Genomic DNA, 24027 nt, shown 5'->3' on the forward strand with positions numbered 1-24027 from the left:
AAACTGAAATCATAATGAAAACTTCAGTATGCCTGCCCCTCCCCGCCCTGCCCATGCCCCTCAGTCAAGTATAGTCTTGGCAGATATAGGCATAGCATCCAAACAGACTGCCCTACTGTCTGGAGGGTTTGGTGGGGGTGGGGGGTGGTAAAACACAAGGCAAAGCAACAGCTAAAAACAGAAAAATTCATTTAAGGCTCCTATACTTTCAAAAAGAGGCCCTTTAAGAGCAATAGGGAATGTAAAAAAGAATGACCTGGGTACAGGAAGGACAAGAAGTGGGGTGCAGGACACAGGATTCCCGCCACCGCACTCCACAGTGGCCAGGTTGGGGAGCTACTGCCTAGATCTGCATTGTCCAATCTCCTGGCTTCGAAAGTCATTTTGAGAACAGCTAAAACCATCCAACCATGCCCAATCCTCAGGGCTGATTTGCCTCGGAACGTAGTTTCTCAAACACACGGAGAGCGGATCACGGGGGCCTTCCATCGGAATGTGGCAGGGTGAGGGTAGTCTGGCTCTGCTCTTGGGAAATGAGAAATGCAGGCATTGGGGATTACACTGGCAAAGGACTGACTGGTATGTCTCGAAATGATCTTTCTTCAGATGAAGCAAGCAGGTTTTTCTTTCAAAACATTCTTGAGGGCAGACACGTACAGAGAAATGAAGGCTCCAAAGATTTGGTTCAAATGTTTTTACATACCAGGCACTGAAAATACAAAACGAAGAGGCCAGATTCTGCCCTAAGAAGGTTTCCCTCTGGGGGTGGGGGGCTGCGGAGGACCCAGACAGTGTGTTTACAAACATCGTCACACAGTGTTTGTGACACTGGACAAGTACTGCCTTTTCTTTCTAACTCTGAAGCATGAGAAAATAATCAGACATGAAAAGAAACTATAGTTTCATCACAGATGAGGACTCTCACACAAAAATACAGTTCTCTGCTCATTTAAACCCCAGGGGCTATAAGAATCACCTACTTAGGGATCCAGCAGAATGAATTAATACTGCATCCTTGATTGGACACAGAAATGCAAGGCAAAGGAAGACCACAGCTCTATAAGTTACTTCAACATCTTAGTGTTTAATCTCAAGGGAGCCTTGTCTATGGGTCCAGTCTGGACTCAAGGATTAGTGATGGACTGCCTGTTGCCCTTCCCCTGCAAAATCTCAACCATGACTTGTATCATGAGTCATCGCCACCATAACGAAACATCACGACCAAGCATCATGACACAGGGGATTATGACTCCAGGTCAGGAAAGAAGAAAGAACAGAATAGCATCTAACATGGTGTTTTGAGAAGAGGGTGCATATAGATCTTTCTTAGATGAAGAAAAAGTTTTTAAATTTTTATTTATTGATTTGAGAGAGTGCGAGAGAGGAAGCGAGAAAGAAAGAGTGAGAGAGAAACACTGATCTGCTATTCCACCCATGCATTGGTTTACCCCTACACGTGCCCTGACCGGGAAATGAACCTGCAACCCTGGTACATTGGGATGATGCTCCAACCAACTGAACTACCCAGCCAGGGCAGCTGAAGAAATTTTAGAAAGCAGTTCCTTAATTGTCTTTCCGCAGAGAATAAAAATAAGGCTGAAAATCATGTGAGGTTAGCAGCTGAGAACATTTTATAAGGGTTCTGAAAAGGAGTGGTGGATAAAATGCCCAGACTCTTCTCTTAGTAGCCTAGAAGCAACGCATAGCAAACAGGGACAGAAATGTTTATGACCTATAAAACATTTGTGCTGTGTGTCCTACAGAAGGTAAGTAGTTTAACCAGTTTTGTTATTGACCAAGGTGGCTGGTCATCATTACCTAACTCTGAACATAGAATTACCAACGAGCCAACCTCACGTCCCCAGGTGGCCCTCCCCACCCTCCTTCCCCCCGCCCCTGCCCATTTTCAGCTGCTTGAAAGAACTCTTGGTAAATCATGACAGCAGCATATGAATCATTTTTTCACCCTGATTTTAGCCATTCTAGTGGCATCAAAGGCTATCTATAGCCATCAAACTCAATCCTAAAAGTTGGTAAAGGAGAGATAACAGAAAAAGCAGACAGAAAATGCTTTTAGTCCTTTCTATATTATTTGCTCTACAGAAATTCTATTAGAAAGTAATCAAAACAGGTTACAGAAAATGTTTTAATTTTTTTAAAAATTGACTCACTCGCCTGACCAGGTGGTGGCGCAGTGGATGGAGCGTCGGACTGGGATGCGGAAGGACCCAGGTTCGAGACCCCGAGGTCGCCAGCTTGAGCGTGGGCTCATCTGGCTTGAGCAAAGAGCTCACCAGCTTGGACCCAAGGTCGCTGGCTCCAGCAGGGGGTTACTCGGTCTGCTGAAGGCCCACGGTCAAGGCACATGTGAGAAAGCAATCAATGAACAACTAAGAAGTCGCAACGCGCAACGAGAAACTGATGATTGATGCTTCTCATCTCTCTCCGTTCCTGTCTGTCTGTCCCTGTCTATCTCTGCCTCTGTAAAAAAAAAAAAAAAAATTGACTCACTCTCATGCTAATCCAACCATTACCTTTTTATGTATTCTCTTAAAGTCTTTTTCCTGTACATTTTAACAATCACCAGCTCAGAGACTTTAGGAAAGTTATTTAACATCTCTGTGGCTCAGGCTCCTCCACTAAAACAGGGTTAAAAGCACTGAACTTGTAAAGGATGTTATAGAGATTAAATGGCTTCATATATATAAAGTGCTTAGAATAGTGCTTGATATTAATAAGCACTCGATAAGTGTTTGCTATAATTATTATTTAGTTGTAGCCAAAGTACACATGCAATTATTTTTTTAAGTGAGAGGAGGGGAGATAAAGATACAGACTCCCACATGCGCCCCAACCAGGATCCACCAGTGACCCCTGTAAGGGGCCCATGCTTGGAACCGAGATATTTTTAGTGCCTGAGGTGGAGGCTCCATGGAGTCATCCTCAGTGCCCAGAGCTATCCTCAGTGTCCAGAGCCAACACACTTGAATCAATCGAGCCATGGCTTCAGTAGGGAAAGAGAGAGAGAGAGAGAGAGAGAGAGAGAGAGAGAGAGAGAGAGAGAGACACGACAGTGGGAGAGGTGAAGAAGCAAATGGTCACTTCTCTTGTGTGCCCTGACCAGGAATTGAAGCTGAGACTTCCACACGCCAGGTTGATGCTCTACCACTGAGCCAACCAGCCAGGGCTTATGCAGTTTTATTTGTAGTATGCTATATACATTATTGTCTTACAGTCTTCACACCTGTCATTTCTATTTTTTAAATTTTATTTAGAAAATTAAATTTAAAGGGGCGACATTGATCTACAAGAGTACTTATGTTTCAGGCAAACATTTCTATAGCATTTGAACTGTTGATTATGTTGTATACTCATCACCCAAAGTCAAGCCATTTTCTTCACCATATATCTGTCCCTCTTTGCTCCCCTCCTCGTATCTTCCTCCCCCCACTTCCTCGCCCTGGTAACCATTTCACTTTTATCTATGTCCATGAGTCTCAGTTTTATATCCCACCTATGCGTAAAATCATATAGTTTTTTCTGATTTACTTATTTCACTTAGTATAATGTTCTCAAGGTCCATCCATGTTGTTGTAAATGGCAGTATGTCATCATTCTTTTTTTTAAATTTTATTTAGACAATTTTAACGAGGTGACATTGATCAATTATAGTACATAGGTTCAGAGAAAACATCTCCAGATCATTTTGACATTTGATTATGTAGTATACCCATCATCCAAAGTCAAATTGTCCTCTGTCAACCCTATTTGGTTTCCTTTATGCCCCTCCCCTCTCCCCACCCCCTCTTTCTCCTCTCTTCCCCTCCCCCTGGTAACCACTGCACTCTTGTCCATGTCCATGAGTTTCAATTTTGATGTCATCATTCTTATGGCTAAGTAGTATTCCACTGTATATATATATATGTACCACATCACCTTTATCCAATCCTCTATTGAAGGACACTCCAGTTGTTTCCATGTGTTGTCCACTGTGAATAATGCTGCGATGATCATGGTGGTGCAAGTATCTTTATGTACCAATATCTTCAAGTTTTTTGGGTAAATACACAGTAGAGGGATTGCTGGGTCACATGGTAGTTCTATTTTTAATTTTTTGAGGGACCACAATACTTTCTTCTATAATGGTTGTACTACTTTACATTCCCACCAGCAGTAAATGAAGGTTCCTTTTTCTCCACAGCCTCTCCAACACTTGTTATTACCTGTCTTGTTGATAATAGCTAGTCTAACAGGTGTGAGGTGGTATCTCATTGTAGTTTTTTTTCTTTTGTATCTTATTTTTTTTACAGTCCTTTTTTTATTATTAATTTTAATGGGGTGACACTGATAAACCAGGGTACATATGTTCAGAGAAAACATCTCCATCATTGTAGTTTTGATTTGCATTTCTTTAATAGCTAGCAAAAATGATCATCTTTTCATATATATATTGGCCACTTGTATGTCTTCTTGGGACATACCCATCATTTCTAATGACTGTACGACATTCTGTAGAATGTGTATATACCATATTTTATCCATTCAAATGGTTCTCAAAAAGGAATTTAAGATATCTACAGTTTCGATTGACAAAGAATCCAAATATCCATCAAATACAAATAATAATGATTTGCATTTGAAGGGGGTAGGAAAAGACTCAATTACAAAATTAGTTTGTATTACACAATTTCCAAAATTAAAAAGTATATAGAAACTTTCAAAATGTTTATTTTATTGATTTTAGAGAGAGAGACAGAAATAGAAACATTGATCCTGTATGTGCCCTGACTGGGGATTGAACCAGCAGTTTCTGTGCTTCAGGATAATGCTCTAACCAACCTAGCTATCCGGCCAGGGCTATAGGAACTTTTAAAATACCCTGATCAGTGTATATACTCTGTAACCGACTGAGGGATGAATTAGTGATTCTCAGGGTTTCTACACCGGTAGGAGAGACACGAAACAGAGGGCTTCCAAACTATTTCAGACATAGGCCAAGATGGCATAGTTAAACTGACTGAAGTATAAGGTTCAGGGCATGTTTTCTAAGTTGAAAGCAATACTAAACTGCTTGTAGGCAAATACTAAACTAAAGAGAATAGCAGGTCTACTTCTGCAATTACTGACCAATTTTTTTACTTGATCATATCTCAGAAAAACACAAATGTTAATATTCTACCATCAGATCAGGTATCTTGCCTCTAGTCCACATTTAAATGCTACTGATGTATATTCTATTGGTCTCACGCAACCACAGGGTCCTTTATCACTCACGCAAAGAGACTTCAAGGACGGAAAAAGAAAATGCAATGTTCTGGCTCACCACCTTTGACCAGGACAAAAGAAACAAACGAACTTCAGCATGACTGACATCAGAAAACATTCAGCCTCCTCTCCACCCCACAAACAGACTCACACACTCCTTTCTGTGAGAGTTCCTGGCAAGGAAGCAGAGTATCTATGATTTATCTTATAATCCAGGTAAGTCCCACCAAGGAGGAGAGGAAAACCCCCACACCAAGAGCACTTTAAACTCCTGTTTTAACAACCCATGATCAGTAAAATGAAAAGCTCCATTGGTAGAAAAGAAAAATTCCACGGGACTGGCACTGTAGGAGGCGACACTCCTGAAGAAATACCCGGACCCAGCCTACCGCTGGCTCCCTGCACACAGGACACCCATTCTTTATGATCACAAGAGGCCTTTTCAGACCAGACTTTCTGGAAGCTTTAATTGTTCTACCTAGGTTAGCCCTGTCCCTTTCAATAAAAGAGTACTTATTTTAAAAGTGAAGTGTGCAGCGGCCATGCCTCTAGAAACATTTTTCTGGGATTTCTTATAAAAGCCTTCCCTCTACTTCATTCAGAGGCTGGCATTCAGAAAAAGACACTTAATTACCACTGTCTTTTCTCTCTCCACAGGCACATTCCTAAATGTGTCCCTCAGGGACACCCTGGAGACTAAAGCCAGGATTTTTTTTTCTAACACATTATCTACAGACTTCTCCCTGCAGGAAAGGAATTTCTCGTCTCATTAGTGACTGGAAGCGCTCCTTGGCCAGAAGCATCAGTAGCCACCACGCTGCAGAAGGCAGCCTGCTTCTTCAATGTTCAGAACGGGCGTGGACAAGCAAGCCATACCCCAGACAGGGACACTGAAAACACAGAGCTTTGACCTCGTACTTCGGACACCCCTAGTCTTTAATCCACTGGACTAAACGTAAGATTAAACAATTCTCCACGTCCACTCAGGCAAACGACCGCCTGCCCAAACACCCAAGCACGCACTCACCCACTCTGAGAGACCATGAGCCCTGTGTTGGTCACACAGCAAAGAAAAGACCAAAGTGGCCCCTGGCTAAGAGAGAAACAGGTGAAAGTCAGGCTTGGTCTCCTGAGGCGGCTGGGGCAGAAGATCTGACCCAGGCCAACTTAAGAGGTGTAGAGAGAACTCTTGCCAAGTTCTTTCCAAGACAAACAATCCTGGCAGCAGGCTTCCTTTCTTCAGAGGTCAATACAAGGGTCTGGTTGTTGATTTTGTTGGAATTCAAAGGCCTGAGAATTTAGAGATCTACACCAGGCCCCAAACCAAAGGCCACCCACCTTCAGCTCTGAGCTGAAGGTAAGAACTAAAATGACCCTCTATCACCCTCTCCACCTGGGCTAGGGCTTCCCAATCCTTCTGGAGCCCAACCAGAGCTAACGTCCCTTGAAACGTATAGGGTGAGAAGCACAGTTCTCTAGGACAGATGGCAATTAAAACTGAAGTTTTTTAATAGCTATCTAAGATTACTGTTAAAGAGGAAGAAGAATGATGTCAGCAAATATATATATTTTGAATTGAAGACATTGTAATCAACACATGTATTGCTTTTAATGTAATTATAACATTTTAGTTAATAACTACAATTAAAATGACAGATACTACCTTCCCACTGATGGTTGTGATAGAAATACAATAGAAGTCTTTGTAACCAAAAGGAAGTTTAAACAAAAGGAGAAAGGCACAGTACTCTGCACACCTACTTTCCCTAATGTGAAAAACATTTAAATGGTTCACTTACTTGCCTCCAGAGTTTTATTGTTCATTTACGGGCTTATTTTTCCTAATGTTACAATGTTATTTTTCCTTTTCTTTGTCCTATATTCCTTGAAGCAGTGACTTCATCAGCTGTGTTGGAACACACCAGTAAGACTACATCGGCTAGGCTATTACAAAACAAAGGCTTGGCCTGTGTTAAAACTGTTAAGTACTTGAAGACACACATATACACACCCTGGTTTTAATGGTGTTTCCTACTAATGCACTGCAGACTCAACTCACAGGTGTCACTGCCCAAAACTGTCTCTGTGATGGTGACCTCACCCTGTCACAGTGACGGTTGGAGAAGGAAAGCAGCCACCACTTCCTGGTTCATTTTCAACAGCAAGCTCTCCTTGTTTTATTTGTTCATTCTTATCGCTTCCTCTCACTCACCCCACCCACATCCAATCCAGCACAGGCCAAGCCAACTGCGCCTCCAAAATATTTCTGAAATCCACCCACCTCTTGTCCAGCTCCATGGCCATAACCCCAGCCCAAGCCACCGCATTGGTCACGTGGATTACTGCAGTGGCCATCTTGTTTGTCTGGTTCCAGGCTAGGCCTGCTTCAAATTTATTCTCCACCCAATCGCCACAGTGATTTCTGACAAAATGGATCACACTCTCCCTATGCTTTTAATATTCAGTCCTTTCCCAGAGCCCTGCCCTCCTCGTTGGCCTCAATCTACACAATCTCTCTAGCTTCCCAGGTGTTGCTACCTGGGTAGCACCCCAGCCCCCAATAAGGCCTCCTTCCTCTACTTGTCACTAGAAAAATGCCTCCTTATCCTGCAGGTCTCCACCTCAGAAATCTATGTGCAAACTTCTTCTTTAAATCATGTCCTAGCTGCTCTTTTCTCTTATGCCACTCTGTTCTCTTTCCACACAGTACTTATCACAGTACCTGATTACTTATTTATGTGTTCATTTGTTTAATGTCTATATCCTCCCACAAGGTTCTGAGCTTCCTGAAAGCAGGGATCACGTCTGTTTTGGTCACCACTGTTTACACTGCACCTGGCACACAGTAGGTATTAAAAAATATTTATGAAAAGTATGGATAAAGACAAGGGGGGGGGGAGCAGTTAGAATTTTCCCCATGCTAACTGAATGTCTTACAAATAAAATTATAATCAAATAACCCAATGAGAAAAACAAAGGGACATCTTTAATAGCACCAAAACAAAGACTCTGTGGCACATTCCTTTTTCTGAATCATATCACTCCATTGTCATAAGCAGGTTGGGGTTCATCCCGGAGCTGACAGAGAACTGACTTGGGCACTGAGCTATCAGTTTCCTACACTGGAGTGGGAGGGGACTGTGACCGGGTGAGAGGCAGGAGGGTTTCCAGTAAGGCCCAACATTATCTTCAAGGGGAATCCCAAGAAAGGAAAAACTTCACAGCGTTGCTCAAATGTTCCAATTGGTTACGAAAAACTTAAGAGTGTGCTAAGGAAACCTAAAAGTATAAGCATAAATACTGACTATTTATAATCTGTGAATTGTACATCTCTACAGGCCTCTAGATCACTTTCCTGCATCTGCCTCTCCCAGAAAAACAACTCTCTAGCCTTTTTTTCTTTTCAATAACCCAATTTCCTTTGGCAACTTATCACAGTATCCTTCTACACTTATAGCTGTTCAAAATAGTTAGCCTTTACTAATACCCAACTCCTTTCACATACAACCAAACTCCCCCTTCAGTCTTAAAGAGATACAGGAAAATGACTCTCCATCACTCACTCTCTCTTCATAGCTGGAAGACTATTCCAATATTAAGTTTCATTATATTTAGTTACACAAAGGCCTTCTAGTCATTAGCCTGAACATTTATTTTAATCTGTCTTCAATAGATAATTTCCCCCAATTTAGTTGCTCTTAGTATCCTAAAAAGTTTTTTTAATTAGTCTAGGATCCCAAACTGCATGAGTCTACAGAACTGAGCAGAGAAACTCACATGTTAATCACCTGATTCTGCCTCTCAGATTCATGTTTGTTTTATGACCACGAGACTTAACTGATTCCCATGAACTGAGGCCCAACGGAGACGCCAGGTCTTTAACAGATAAGTATAAGTGCAAAACCAATTCATTTCTATTTCTTCTTAAGTAAAGGGGCTATGCACTCTTCCCTATTAAATGTATCCCATCCTGTATGTCCGCTTCTCTTTGGTGTTAAGACGTGTGTCATCACACTAAAGTCAAGGTTCGTAAAATCTGAGTCATCATAAAAAGCATATTCTCCTGACTCCAAAGATATAGATGGGAGCTTATCGAGAGAACAGATAAAAATAACACAGTTAGCTCTTAATGCCTTGAGTTTCAGCTTCTAGATCCATGAAGAAAATCATACTCAATCCTTTTTATGAGAGATGAACACGTGTGCACACACAAATTTACAGACCATGATTTGAGCTTTTGTTGTGTTTTGCTTTTTAATGTCTAAGGTGGAGTCAAACCATTAACAAATATTTCAAATGACTTCCCAGCCCAACCAGTTTCTGTTAAAATTCTATCTCTCATTCTCTAAATCTCAGCTATTTTGAGGGCCCAAGTGATGTACCCTAGCATGAGGCAGTTTGTTTAATTGGGTTACCCCAGCATCTCGGAAAGTCCCAGGAAAGTGACAGATGGAAAGCTTTTAGTTTCACCTACTGCTAGAGGAGCAAAAAAGCTTTCCTTTGCAGTTTAAAAAAAAAAAAATCAACTAAGCACCATTTTCCTACAAGCTGATATTATGACTAAGTGGTAATCAGCTCATGAGATAGAGACAGGAGTAACCATCTAGGTTTAGGATTACATTGAAGAGGATGAGAAAATGAAGATGCAAAGACTCAACTCCTGAAATACAGAGCTTAAGGAGGTTTTCATTCTTCACAAAGCAGTAACAGAATTTTTAGACTCTATACACAGGCCTCATTAATGCAGGAAACCCAGAAATAGCTTACAAACATTAATTAAGTCAGGCAACAAGCTCCATTCATAAATAGGGAAACTTGGGTGTTGAGAAACCAAGCAGGCTGAAGCCCAACAATGAGTCAGGAGCAGAGAGGGCACCAGACCAGGAATCTGGAGTCCCCATCTCTGGCAGGGAGGCGCACTCTACCTTTCAAGGGAATAAAACAGTCCCGTAAGAACAGATGGTAGAGACGGATGATAATGTCCACACACCTTGGGTCGGGTCCAAACAAAGGACTGCCAACGGCGCCCAGTTGTAGCTGGAAAGGAAGCCAACGCAAGGCCCTAAATGTCATCTAATATAATGAAAAATGAGCGTAGCTTCAACCCCTCCTTAGCAAAGACACTGCTCACCTTATGGCTTGTAAGTTGATGCCATGAAGATACCCCATCCATCCTCACCTCAAGGCTCTCTATTTTTATCTGATTTGAGTTCAGAATTGCCTATTCATCTTTGGCCAGATAAGCGAAACAGGTATTATATTTGCAAGCAAGCATGCTGAAATCGGACCCACCCTACAGAAAATGGGCATCTGGTAACTCCAAACCTCCTAGCTTTTCCTGTCTCCTTCATAAGGGAAGTTAAAATACTGTTTATATCTAAAACACAAAATGTGAATCAGTGTGCTTTCTAAACTGTAGTAGGGGCTAGGTGGTAACAAGTCTGGCTTGCATATTCAAGGTTCAGCAAGTAGCCAATTAAGCTAAGTGAGGCTAGCTTTGAATACACTATGAACATAATAAAATGTTCCATTCCAGACACCTGCGAAAGAGAACAAATAACCAGGTAACATCTTGGAGTTAACTGGGTTTTACCCAGCTTTCCCTGCAAGAGTGAGATACTCTTAAAACACAACACTTGACTGAGAGCTACAGGTGAGCAGCCATCTGCTGGGGGCACTGCCAGAGAGAACTTGAGGAACTTCAAAGAAAAACAATGCCCACCTCCCAGCTGAGCTTGGCCAAGGGCACATCCTGGCTCCAGCCATCACTGGGAAATCCTTACTAATTTGGGGCCCAGGCAAACAGGGTTACTATTTTCCTGTCTGAAGGTTAAGACCAAACTGCTCTGGCATTATTGGGGAGGACAGGGGAGGGAGAAAGGAGAGGCAAAATTGTCCTCCCCAATTCCTCAAGTGGTGGTGAGGTGGGAGTGGGAGATTGCCATCACCTCCGCTCCCCAGTCCCGGCCCCCACCTCCACCCTCCCCACACTGCACTGCCCCTGTCTGTCCCTGCGTGAGCCTCGAGGGCCAGGGAATGCCAGTGGGCTCTGCTCCTCCAGTTAATCCTCTCTGCGCCGTGGCCCAGCCACTCTCAGGTCAGTGTCCAGTACCGTAAAACACCTAGGAGGCTTTCACATAATTAATGCGCATATCAAATATACACTCTACCCACACTACAAACAGGAATTCATCAGCCCACATGTATTTTCAACTCATCAAAAATTCATTAAGTGCTTACTAAATTCCAAGCTCTTTGCGACGTCCTGCAGATTCGAAATAGCCCCAGGTACCCCTCCCTGCTTTCAGAGCCCACATACAAGGAGAGCTCGGGGGGACAGCCGAGGGAGAGACTGAAGCTGGCTGAGGACAGACACTATTTATTACTGGTCCAGGGAACCCTCTTGGAAGATCTCTCTCTGTCCGTCCCCTTGAGACACAGCAGCGCCGCGACTGCGCGACCACTCGAAACGGATCTCAGCGCCCAGACCACCCCGCCCTGCCCGCGCCCCTGCCCGCAGTCCTCGCCCCCGGCCCGCACTCACTGGGTCTTCCTGCGGCCCTGGTCCCGATGCAGCTCCCGCAGGTCCACCTCGGCGCGGCCCAGGAACTTGTCGAGGCCGAGCAGCGCGCGGTGCAGCACGGTGAGCTGCAGGGTGGCAGCGGCCGCGGGCGCGGCCCCGGCGGACAGCAGCGGCGGCAGCTCGAAGGTGGCCTCTTCCCGCCACACCGGCGCGCCCAGGCTGCGCTCCGACACCGAGGTGGCGTACTTCTCCTTGCCCACCTGGATCACGGCGTACGCATCGCTGGTGCCCCCGGGTCCCTTAGCGCGCAGGCCCCGCGCCTGCAGCACCGTCACCTGCACATGTGTTGGGGACCACACGGCCCCCGGGCCCCGGCCCGCCGAAGCTGCCAGGGACATGGTGACGGTGCTGTAATCCTTCCGAGAGCGAAGAGCAGATCGCCCCGTGCCGCGTCTTCTCCAGCCTGCCCAGCAGCCCGGCCTCATAAAGGCTTCCGGCCACGCCCCCGCCGGGGCCCGCCTCTCCGGGCCCGCCCCGCCCACGGAGCCCGCCCCACCTGCCGCGGCACCGCAGCCGCAGGGCCTCAGGGCGGGGGCGGGGCCGGCGCGGCACGGACAGGGGCGGGGCTTGGGGAATTCCGGTGGTAGGTAGCTGAGGAATGGCAGCGACAACTGACAGAAGTCGCACCGCCCAACCGGAACTGGCCGAAGCACTGACTTCGGAGCCAGACCTCAATTCCAATCTGTCATTGCCCACTGGCATGTGTGTGACTTTGCATAGATTACCTAACGTCTTTTGGTCTCAGTTTCCTCATCTGTAAAAGGAGATAACAATCACCCTTTAGAATTGCTGGGGGGAAAAAAAATGTAGCCTGTTATGTAGAGAGTTCTCAAAAAACAGTAGTTATGAGAAAGATAATGAACATGATCCCAAGTTCATCGCTCTTTCTGCTCTGGCCGCCAGAGTCATTATTGCGGAGGGCGGTGTATTCAGGAATGGTGCCAGGTGGGTAGGAAAGTAGAATGATCCTTTCAAAACCTGAAAAGAGGAAGGTAAAGTGGGGGAGGAGCATGAGGTGGTGTAGGGGGTGTCATATTTTGCCCTGCCCTCACCAAATAAGGCGAGGCTAAGAGGCTGAGTTAGGGAAGGGGAAAAATAAGGGGGAAGTGAAAAGTGGGATTACCAAACCAGACGTCAAGAGCAGAGGCTCCGCCCACCCCCAGTTCCCCATTTCTTCCTGGCTGGAACGTCTTCAGTTTCCCCCAGCTCTTTATCTCTGGACCCCTAGTTCGTCATTTCCTTGTTCCAAATGTCCATTAGATGGTCCTATTCTCTTCATTCCCAATATCCTATTTCAAAGGCTTGCCTCTGAATCACCAGATTGGAAAGGTCACTTTGAAGGTTCTTAGGTTTCAAAGTTAAGGGAAAGGCCCACAGCAGAGAAGTAACTGGTTCAAGGCCCCACGACAGAGCCAGGACTAGAACTCAGGTGTCCTGATTCCCACCCAGTGTTTTTGCTGCATCCCTTGCTTCTTCCAGGTCCTCAGAACCCCAATCTTGGATTGCTGATCTCTAGGCTCTCCTCCCTCCAGTCCACACTGCACATGACTGCACTAACTAACCTACTTGAAATCCTACGATGTTGCCTCACCTGCGTTAACTTCACACTCAGAGATTTAAAGGCATTCCTACTTTGGCCCCACCCTGACTCATTCTCCTTTATCTCTTGAACAAATTGTAACCTGGATAATCTTCCCACCTCCAGGCCTTTAGCACTTGGCTGTCCTGTGGCTACCCAAGTCCTTCCCACTACAAAGCTTCACTCTGATTTCTCCAAGGTTTGGCTTCCGATAGCCCTCTGCCAAGGAGGGGCCAGGGGGTGACTTATTTAACTTGTCTCCTCCACAACCCCTAGCAGAAACCTGGGTACACAATAGGTCCTTCGGAAGTGCTATGAAATTGATGAGTTCCAGTCAATCATGAGGACACATTGTTCTCTTTGACCATGTAGGAAATTACAGCACAAACATTATGCCTCAGGTTTGCAACTGAGGGCGGCTACCGTGTGAGAAAAGCCTATTTAGAATGTTGTAAATATTTAATGTGTTCATGGGAAAAGGAAAGGCACCAGACACGTAAGAGACAGGAAAGCCTAACAGAACTCTGTTGTTTTGTGCTATTTTCCCTTCCTGACAGCCTGTAAATTTCATTCAACCTCATGGCTCCAATCATTGCTGTAAAGATTTATTGAGAACATACTTTATGCTAGGTGCTACCTTCGAATGACACCCAGTTCCAAGGCACTCTATGACAAATGCTATAAAAGAGGTCCTGTATTAATATAATGCTTTGGGTGCTTTGAAAGAAAGTGATTTCTCTAAGCAAGTGGATTTTTATGAAGGAAATACTATTGAGCTGAGTCTTAAAGGATGTACCAGATTTGATGGATAGAGAAAATGATGGGGAAAGAACATTTTGCACAAACAGATCAGCCTAAGCAAAGGCATGGGGTCCAAAGAGTTCATGGTATGTTTAGGGGTTATGAGTACCCACTAGGGCTGGAATGTAAGGTATTTTAGTAGAGCCCAGGAGACAGGTAGTGGAGATAAGATAGCCAAGGGAGGCGGGCCCAGATCATGCAGATCATGAACTCCAGATTTAGGAGATTATACTACAGCAGTGATTCTCGAAGTGTGCGCCAGGGCACATTGGTGCGCCCTATGGTATTCCAGAGAAATATCTGCCTGTTGGGGACCAAAAAACCAACAGGGTTTTTGGAGTTTAGAGTTTTGGGAGACAGAGGTGAGGGGAATTGGCTGTAAGCTGACAGTCTGCCCAACTCCCCGCCTCACTTAGGTTGCAAAAGACTGTTAAGCTGTGGTGCTGGATTGTTTACACTACCCACCATGTTCCCCGGAAAGACTGGAGGCAAGTTTCTTCTATCCTTTGTTTGGTGTAAAGTTGAGATGATATGTATGGTGGGGGTTTTCTGCACTCAACACAATTAAGAGTAAAAAGAGAGGAATTCTTCAATGTATTGACAAGAAAATGAGAGTTTGCCTTTCAAATATATGCCCAAACATTGAAGAAATCGCTAGGACACATCAGGCTCATGTTTCTCATAAAGACAAGAATGAAAAAACACATTTGTGCTGGGACCTGATGAATTTACTAAATCTTATTAGGAATGTATCTATATATATAAAAAGATACCTTTTTTGTCGTTTTATTTTTTAACCTCTGTTTTTCACAAATTCTAAAAAAGGATAACTCAAAAACTGTAACATAAAAATGTTTTGGGTTTTTTTTTTTGCATTTTTCCAAAGCTGGAAACGGGGAGGCAGTCAGACAGACTCCCGCATGCGCCCGACCGGGATCCACCCAGCACGCCCACCAGGGGGCGATGCTCTGCCCCTCTGGGGCGTCACTCTGTTGCATCCAGAGCCATTCTAGCACCTGAGGCAGAGGCCATGGAGCCATCCTCAGCGCCCGGACCATCTTTGCTCCAATGGAACCTCGGCTGTGGGAGGGGAAGAGAGACAGAGAGGAAGGAGAGGGGGAGGGGTGGAGAAGCAGATGGGCACTTCTCCTGTGTGCCCTGGCCGGGAATCGAACCTGGGACTCCTGCATGCCAGGCCGACGCTCTACCACTGAGCCAACCGGCCAGGGCCTTAAAAATGTTTTTTAATGTCAGAATAAATTTAATTTTGTCATATTTATTTTGTTTAATTACCATAATAGCACACTTGGACTTTATTTTTTCTTTAATATTTGACTTAATTATTACAACATATTTCTCAGAAATTTGTATATAGTGCGCCTACAATTATTTGTAGGATTTTAAATGCACCCCAACTTCAAAGTTTGAAAACCACTGTACTACAGTGTTAGACCAGGTGAGACAGCTTACAGAGGATTTTGAGCAGTGGCTTTATCAGGTTATGCTTCAGGTTGTAGGGCAGGAAGGTATAAGCAGAAGTAGCTCAACAGCCAATGCATGACAAGTTAAAGCCAGATACCTTCCTTCATTTTCACCTTGGGACATCTGCCTGCAACCCTACTCTGTCCCAGCCCTTGCCCATCCGATTCTGTGTCTATTCTGTGTGGTACTGCATTAAATAAGGGGTATACTTCCCTTTTTATTTTTTAAATTAAATGAGAGCAGGTGAGGCAGAGAGACAGCTTCTACCCTATGGAGCAATGCTCTGCCCATCTGGGGTGTTGCTCCGTTGCTGGGCAATCAAGCTATTTTTAGCACCTAAGGCAGAGGCCACATTAGCCATTCTCAGCTCCAGGGCCAACTCACTCAAGCCAAACAAGCAATGGCTGCAGAAGGGGAGAGAGAGAAAGACAGAGAGAAAGACAGAGGGAGGGGAGAGGGGTTGAGAAGCAGATAATGGCTTCTCCTGTGTGCCCTGACCGGAAATCAAACTGGGACATCCACACACCCTGGCCTATGTTCTATCACTGATCCAATCGACCAGGGTCCACATACTTCCCTTTCGGTTGTCCTACTTGTCTACTGCTCCACTGCATCCCAACTGAACAAAGTCAGAGATTTTGGGTCAAAACTGATGCTAGCAGTAAAGTTTTTTAGCTCTGGCCTCCCCTCCTCCTCCTCCACACTCACACTGTTAATACAGCCCCCATAATAAAGAGAGCCAGGAATGAAACCTAGCTGGACAGCCTCACAGGCTGAGTATGACATGAAGCATTCCTTCCACTCACGAAAAAGATTAGACGACAAAGGGGAAAGGGAGGCATGGTGGTGAGGGGAGGGAAAAGTATGAGCACTTGTGACCTCATGTGTTTGGTTTCTATCAGACACAAACAGCCTCTGTGGTTAAAGGAAAGGGGGTACGTTTGGGGGAGGGCAAGGCTGCCTGGCCACCCCCAAGGAATCAAGATCAAGAACCTTTTCTCTAGACACTGTACTCTAGCAGGCATTAACTCAGAGGAGTGGGCTCCACAGAGGCAGGAATGGATATCTGTCCGAGAAGAGAGACGCCAGGAGCTCTAGAACAAGGCGTGTCTGGGAGCTGGCTTACTGCTCCCTAACTGCCAGGATGGTCCTTTTCTCCCCTCCCCCAGTCAGAGCACATTGTCCCTCAAGACTCACTGACTGCCCTGGAATAAGAACCCCTCTTCTGCCCACTTTACAGACCCACAGTCTTCGGTCCCGGGCGGTGGACCCTATCAGTTCACCAAATTCCTGGAGTGTTTGCAAACACCTCCCACATCCAGGGTGCGGCCAGATGACTGCTCTCTCCTCTCACCCTGCCCCTCCTTTCGCTCTGACTGAAAGAGGAAAGAGTTTCAGTCGGCCCAGAGCACGTGACAAGGTGCCGGGCAGGTTAGACTGGACAAGTTAGCCACCTATCCTCTCCCAAAGCAGCAGAGCAGAGAGCGCCCAGACTCCAGTCAACTGGTCCACCAGCCTGACCCTCGGCCTCTCCATGGGCAGCAGGTACCTGTGCAGTGAGATCGTGAACAGGCTGTCTTTTATGCTCTGCTGAGGAGAATTCCCTTTTCGGACACTGTGTGGGGCCATGCTTCAGGTGGTGAGGTAGGGCATGCTGAAGGAGGGACTCTCAGTGCCCTGCTAACTGCCAACCCCTCCTGCCCACAGCTCCTCAGTATCCTGCTGCTGCAAGAACACTAACTCAAAAGTCATGTCTGCGGCCTGACTGGGCCGTGGCACAGTGGATAGAGCGTCGGACTGGGATGCAGAGGACCCAGGTTTGAAACCCCAGGTTTGAGACCCCGAGGTCGCCAGCTTGAGAGCGGACTCATCTGGTTTGAGCAAAGCTCACCAGCTTGAGCCCAAGGTCGCTGGCTTGAGCAAGGGGTTATGCGGTCTGCTGTAGCCCCACAGTCAAGGCACATACGAGAAAGCAATCAATGAATATCTAAAGTCCCAAATGAAAAACTGATAATTGATGCTTCTCATCTCTCTCCGTTCCTGTCTGTTTGCCCCTATCTATCCCTCTCTCTGACTCTCTCTGTTTCTGTAAAAAAATAAATAAATAAAGGTCATGTCTGCGGACTCTGGACGACTAATGTGCTATCCCAGTGGAGGAGCAGAATAGGGCTGGGAATGATTGCTGTCTTCCTCCTGTGCCACCGACTCTGAGGTGTGGTGACAAAAGTTTGCATACGTGACTCATTCACTGTTGAGTTTGGTGATCAACCCTCTGGTTTCTCCAGGTCCTTGGCTTCTCCAGGCCCACTTGGCTGACCAAGGAGACTACCTTCCAGGTGTTGGTGCTGGGAGCAAGGGCTTCCTGCCTCGCTTCTCAAGTTGTCAAGTCCCTTCCAGAAGGCTATAGAGAAAGTGTATCTCCTACCTTCCCACTTTCTGCACAAAGCCTTCCCTCTACCTCTCCCTTCAGAATTGTTTCTTGTTTCTAAGCTTATTTCTTGTACTCTGGTTCAGCAATTATTTTATTCACTTGTAGACATCTCAAAGGCAGGAAGTGTGGTCCTCACTGTGTCTAGTTCTCCCAATTTCTTGCAAATAGAAGGTAGTTCAAGCTAACTAGAGGAGGTATAAATTACTTTTAAGCCATCAACATTAATGCATTCATTCCTGCTACAGTCACCTTTAGCACTACTCTGCATAACCATCTTTTTAAAATGTAAGGTTTGTCTGAATAAAAAGAAACATATGTTCATTGTATGCAAGCCATACTCACCTTTTCAGAATAAGTTTCATGGCATACAAGGAGAAAGCAGTCATTTTGAGTTATCTATTCCTCCTTGAACTGTCCCATTAGAAGCCACCTCTCAGCTCTTATTCTCAGCTTCTCCAAGACATGCCATGAGCTTCCATTTTTTTGAGTGCTGGGTCTTCTGGACCCGGACCCCACTGCAGTAGAGCTGGTCAAGAGGTGGGTGTGAGCGGACCCACCATTTCTTTACTCCTCTTCCCTTTTGATGCCACAATACATGCCACAGGACTGATAACTAGGTTGTGGTGTTTTTTTTTTAAATATAGTTGACATACAATCTTACATTAGTTTTAGATGTATGACATAGTGATTCAATATTTTTTTAATTAATTAATTTATTTTTTACAGAGACAGAGAGAGAGTCAGAGAGAGGAACAGACAAGGACAAACAGACAGGAACGGAGAGAGATGAGAAGCATCAATCATTAGTTTTTCGTTGTGCATTGCGACACCTTAGTTGTTCATTGATTGCTTTCTCATATGTGTCTTGACCGTGAGCCTTCAGCAGACTGAGTAACCCCTTGCTGGAGCCAGCGACCTTGGGTCCAAGCTGGTGAGCTTTTTGCTCAAACCAGATGAGCCCACGCTCAAGCTGGCGACCTCGGGGTCTCCAACCTGGGTCCTCTGCATCCCAGTCCGATGCTCTATCCACTGCACCACCGCCTGGTCAGGCGTGATTCAATATTTATATACCTCACAATACGATTACCACAATAAGTCTAGTAACCACCTATCACCATACAAAGTTGTCACCCTGTTGTTCACTATTTTGCCTATGCTATGCATAACATCCCCATGTCTTACTGATTTTCTAACTGGAAGTTTATACCTCTTATTTCTCTTCCTCTTTTTCATCCATCCATCCCCCCTTCCCCTCCCCTCTGGCAACCAGTTTGTTCTCTGTATCGATGAGTCTGTTTCTGTTTTATTTGATTTGGTATGTTGAGTTCTGACCTGAAGAAATTACAATATGGGCCTGGACGCTTAAAGCCAAACCCAATATGACATTTCACGAAGTCCAAGGGGGAGCACCAGAATAAAGCTTTTAACCTCGGGACTCCTCTAGGAGGCAACGCGAGGTTCTTTCCGTAAGTGCCCACTTCTTACCAGCCCCTATAGTTTCTCTATGACTCTCTGCCCATCTTCGGGAAATCCTACCTATTCCAGGATGCAAAACACCTTTCCTACGTCTGAATCAGTCACCCTGGAGTAGCCTTGCCCACCCCCACCCCAACCACCCACACACGCCACGTTTCAGCAAGGGAGGTCAGTGACAACAAAGTCTTATAGAACAGTTCGGGAGCAAATTAGAACACAGACTGTTACATTTCATGATTGAGTCCTCCGATTTAACTTTTCTCCAAAACCTGTTAGACTGAAAATATATACACATGCCCCCAAAATAAACATTTCTTAGAGATGGCACCATCTAAACCCATAAGAAAGAAAATATTGTTGTAATCAATCATACTTTTTAATAAATATATGTATTAAAAGCTAATATATTCAGAAAACAGAAAATGTTTGTAAAAATAGAAGTGGATTTTTTTTTTTTTTTGCAAGAAAGAGAGGAAGGGAGAGAGATGACAAACATCAGCTCATAGTTCCATCACTTCAGTTGTTCATTGATTGCTTTTTATATGTGTCTTGACCAGAGGACTCAAGCCAAGCCAGGGACCCCTTGCTCAAGCCAGCAACCTTGGGCTCAAGCCAGCAACCTTCATATCATGTTGATGAGCCCATCCTCAAGCCTGCGACTTTGGGGTTTTGAACCTGGAACCTCAGCATCTCAGGTTAATGCTCGATCCACTGTGCTACCATCAGTCAGGCAAAATAATTTTTAAAAATTTTTTCAATTATAGTTGGCATTCAATATTATTTTGTATTAGTTTCAGGTGTACAACATAGTGATTAGACTTTCATATACTTTATAAAATGTTCCCTCGATACATAGTTATTACATTATTAACTATTGTTGACTACACTTCCTATGCTGTACTTTAGATTCCATGACTACTTTTTGTTGTTGTTGTTGTTTGTTTGTTTGTTTTATTTTTCTGAAGCTGGAAACGGGGAGAGACAGTCAGACAGACTCCCGCATGCGCCGGACCGGGATCCACCCGGCACGCCCACCAGGGGGCGATGCTCTGCCCCTCCGGGGCGTCGCTCTGCCACGACCAGAGCCACTCTAGCGCCTGGGGCAGAGGCCAAGGAGCCATCCCCAGTGCCCAGGCCATCTTTGCTCCAATGGAGCCTTGGCTGCGGGAGGGGAAGAGAGAGACAGAGAGGAAGGAGGAGGGGTGGAGAAGCAAATGGGCACCTCTCCTATGTGCCCTGGCTGGGAATCGAACCCGGGTCCCCCGCACGCCAGGCCGACGCTCTACCGCTGAGCCAACCAGCCAGGGCCCCATGACTACTTTGTAATACCAATCTGTACCTCTCAATCCTTTCACCTCTTCACTCAGGCCCCCAACCCCATCCCCTCCGGCAACCATTAGTCTGTTTTCTTTCTATGAGTCTGTTTCTGTTTTGTTTGTTCATTTATAGTGTTCTTTAGATTCCGCATAGGAATGGATTTTTTTAAACAAACTTTATTATAGCGTATAACATAGTTGTGATAAAGGGAAGGCGATAAAAAGAAGAATTTTATTTAATTTATTCAACATTATATGCAGAAAAGTACACAAAAATATTCAGCTTGGTGAATTTCTACCACCTAGATCGAGAAAAAGAAGAGTATCAGCACCTACCCAGATTTCCCTTGAGTTCCCTTAGTCACGAGGTCTCTTCCAAAGGCAGCCACTATTCTAAGTTCCATGCCCATAGCTCTGCCCTGCCTGCTCTGAACATTGTATAAATGAGTCATACATCAGGTATTTATTCTAGGTCTGCGTCCTTTCGCTCGCTGTCGTCTTTATGAGCATCACCAGTGGTGTTCACGCAGCAGTCACTTGTTGCTCTTTTCTGTTTTACAGTATTCCATGGTATGAATATACCAGTTTCTTTTTCATTCTACAGTTCGTAGACATTTAGGCTGTTTCTAGCTTGAGGCTTGTAGTGGGCTGAATGATAATCCCCAAAATATACGTGCACATCCTAGTCTCTTGAACCTGTGAATGTTACTTTGTTGAGGAAAAGAAAAAATGGAATTTTTGCAGATATAATTAAGCAAAAGATGTTAAGATGAGGCGTTCATCCTGGATTATCAAAATGGGCTCAGTGTTTCTAAAAGAATAAGGCAGAGGGAGATTACAGAGATAGTAAGGTACAAGGCCATGAGAATGTGGAGGCAGAGACTGTATCCACAAGTCAAAGAATGCTGGAAGAGACAGGAAACAGAATCTCCCCCAGGACCTCTGGAGGAAGTGCAGCCCTGATGGTAACTTGATTTTAGACTTCTGGCCTGCAAAACTGACAACTAGAAAATATATCATTGTTGTTTTATGAGCCAAGTTTGGCCCTGACCAGTGGCTCAGTGGATACAGCATTGACTCAGCGTATTGATGTCCCAATTTCTATTCCTGGTCAGGGAACACAGGAGAAGTGACAATCTGCTTCTCTCCCCTCCCTCTTCCCCTTGTCTTCCTCTTCCCCTCTCACTGGTTAGAGCATGGACCCCAGGTGCTGAGGATAGCTCCTTCAAAGAATGACAGCCTCAGGTGCTAAAAATAGCTTGGTACTCCAAGCATTGGTCCAAAATGAGGTTTCTGGGTGGATTCTGGTAGGGGTGCATGTGGGAGTCTGCCTCACTATCTCCCCTCCTCTCACCTAAAGGAAAAAAAAAGGAACCAAATTTGTGGTAATTGTCTATGATAGCCACAGGACACTGATACAGGCTACTAGGAATAAATTTACTGTGCATTCTTGTATATGTTTTGGTACATATGTATAAACATGCATACACACCTAAATGGAATTGCTGGATTATAGAGTGACTATATGGTTAGTGCTAAAAGATATTGCCAAACAATTTTCCAAAGTAATTATACCAATTTATACTCCTACTGATAATATTTGACAGATCCAGTTTCTCTGCATCTTTGTCAACCTTGGAATTGTGAATCTTTTTTTTAATGTTTATTTTATTGATTTTAGAGAGAGGGAGAGAGCGAGCGAGAGAGAAACAAGAACATTGATCTGTTTCTGTATGTGCCCTGACCAGGGGATCGAACCAGCAACTTCTGTGCTTCAGGACGATACTCTAACCAATGGAGCTACCTGGTCAGGGCTGTCAGTCTTTTCTATTTTGCCCTTCTGGTGAGTATGCAGAAGTTTTAATTTGTATTTTCCTGGTGACTAATAGGATGTATGCTGGTTAACTGGTTATTGAATATAGTCTTTTGTGATGTGTCTATTCATTTCTTTTCTCCATTTTTCTTTTCAATTGTCTGCCTTCTTATTAATTTGTAGGTCTTATCACATATATATATTAATATATATATGGTAAACTTGTCAAAAAATGTAATGCAAATATCTTCTCCACTCTATAGTTTGCCTTTTCACTCTCTTACTGATGTTTTGGGGTAAAAAGAAGTTCTTACTTTTTAATGAAATCTGAGTTAACAATCTTTTCTTTTATTATTAGTGCTTTTGTGTCCTATTTAAGAAATCGTTGCTACTCCAAAGTCATGAATTTATTTTCCTTTGTAATCTTCTAGAAGAATTATTACTTTACTTTTCTCAATTAGGTAAACAACTCATCTGGAATTAATTTTTGTGTATTGTTAAAAGATAATTTTCCAATAAAAAGATAAAATCATGACTCTCATATAGATATAAAAATGAACGTGTTAAAATTTTATTAAACTTATTAAAAAGGAATACTGGCAGGGTGTTTCACCTGTTCAAAGGTGAATACAAAGAACAGACACATTTACAGATTAGAAATATTGAAATGAATATGCAAATGCAGGCAAAACTAGTTTGCCATGATTGGGGGAAGGCGTCCTTGTACCAAACAATTTTTTTTTTTTTTTTTTTTTCAGAGGCAGAGATAGACAGGGACAGACAGACAGGAACGGAGAGAGATGAGAAGCATCAATCATCAGTTTCTCGTTGTGCGTTGCGACTTCTTAGTTGTTCATTGATTGCTTTCTCACATGTGCCTTGACCGTGGGCCTTCAGCAGACCGAGTAACTCCCTGCTGGAGCCAGCGACCTTGGGTCTAAGCTGGTGAGCTCTTTGCTCAAGCCAGATGAGCCCGCGCTCAAGCTGGCGACCTCGGGGTCTCGAACCTGGGTCCTTCTGCATCCCAGTCCGACACTCTATCCACTGCGCCACCACCTGGTCAGGCTGTACCAAACAATTTATTTTTACTTTTGCATTGCTATTTTTTAATTTTGCATTGCTATCAGTTATCTACAAGTTACAGAGTTATGAAATAGTTACTATAAAATCAAAAGCAGATAACCCAGATGGTGTGCTATAGAGCAGTGGTCCCCAACCTTTTTTGGGCCACGGACCGGTTTAATGTCAGAAAATATTTTCACGGACCGGCCTTTAGGGTGG

The 24027-nt window shown here is 44.5% G+C and overlaps 1 protein-coding gene and 1 pseudogene across 2 annotated transcripts in view; both read right to left on the reverse strand.

Moving 5' to 3' along the window:
- The window catches only part of RAB11FIP1 (RAB11 family interacting protein 1), a 33081-nt gene extending 20820 nt beyond the window's left edge, over positions 1 to 12261 (reverse strand). For both annotated transcript variants that reach the window (XM_066234137.1, XM_066234136.1), the window contains exon 1: positions 11810 to 12261. In XM_066234137.1, the coding sequence (XP_066090234.1) occupies positions 11810 to 12186 (377 nt within the window). In that variant the 5' untranslated portion in view covers positions 12187 to 12261. The remainder of the gene's footprint in view (positions 1 to 11809) is intronic.
- Positions 12262 to 12371: 110 nt separating this feature from the next.
- The window catches only part of LOC136309273 (macrophage metalloelastase pseudogene), a 28937-nt pseudogene continuing 17281 nt past the window's right edge, over positions 12372 to 24027 (reverse strand).

Source organism: Saccopteryx bilineata, chromosome 6 (assembly GCF_036850765.1).
Source record: "Saccopteryx bilineata isolate mSacBil1 chromosome 6, mSacBil1_pri_phased_curated, whole genome shotgun sequence".
NCBI classification, from domain to species: Eukaryota; Metazoa; Chordata; class Mammalia; order Chiroptera; family Emballonuridae; genus Saccopteryx; species Saccopteryx bilineata.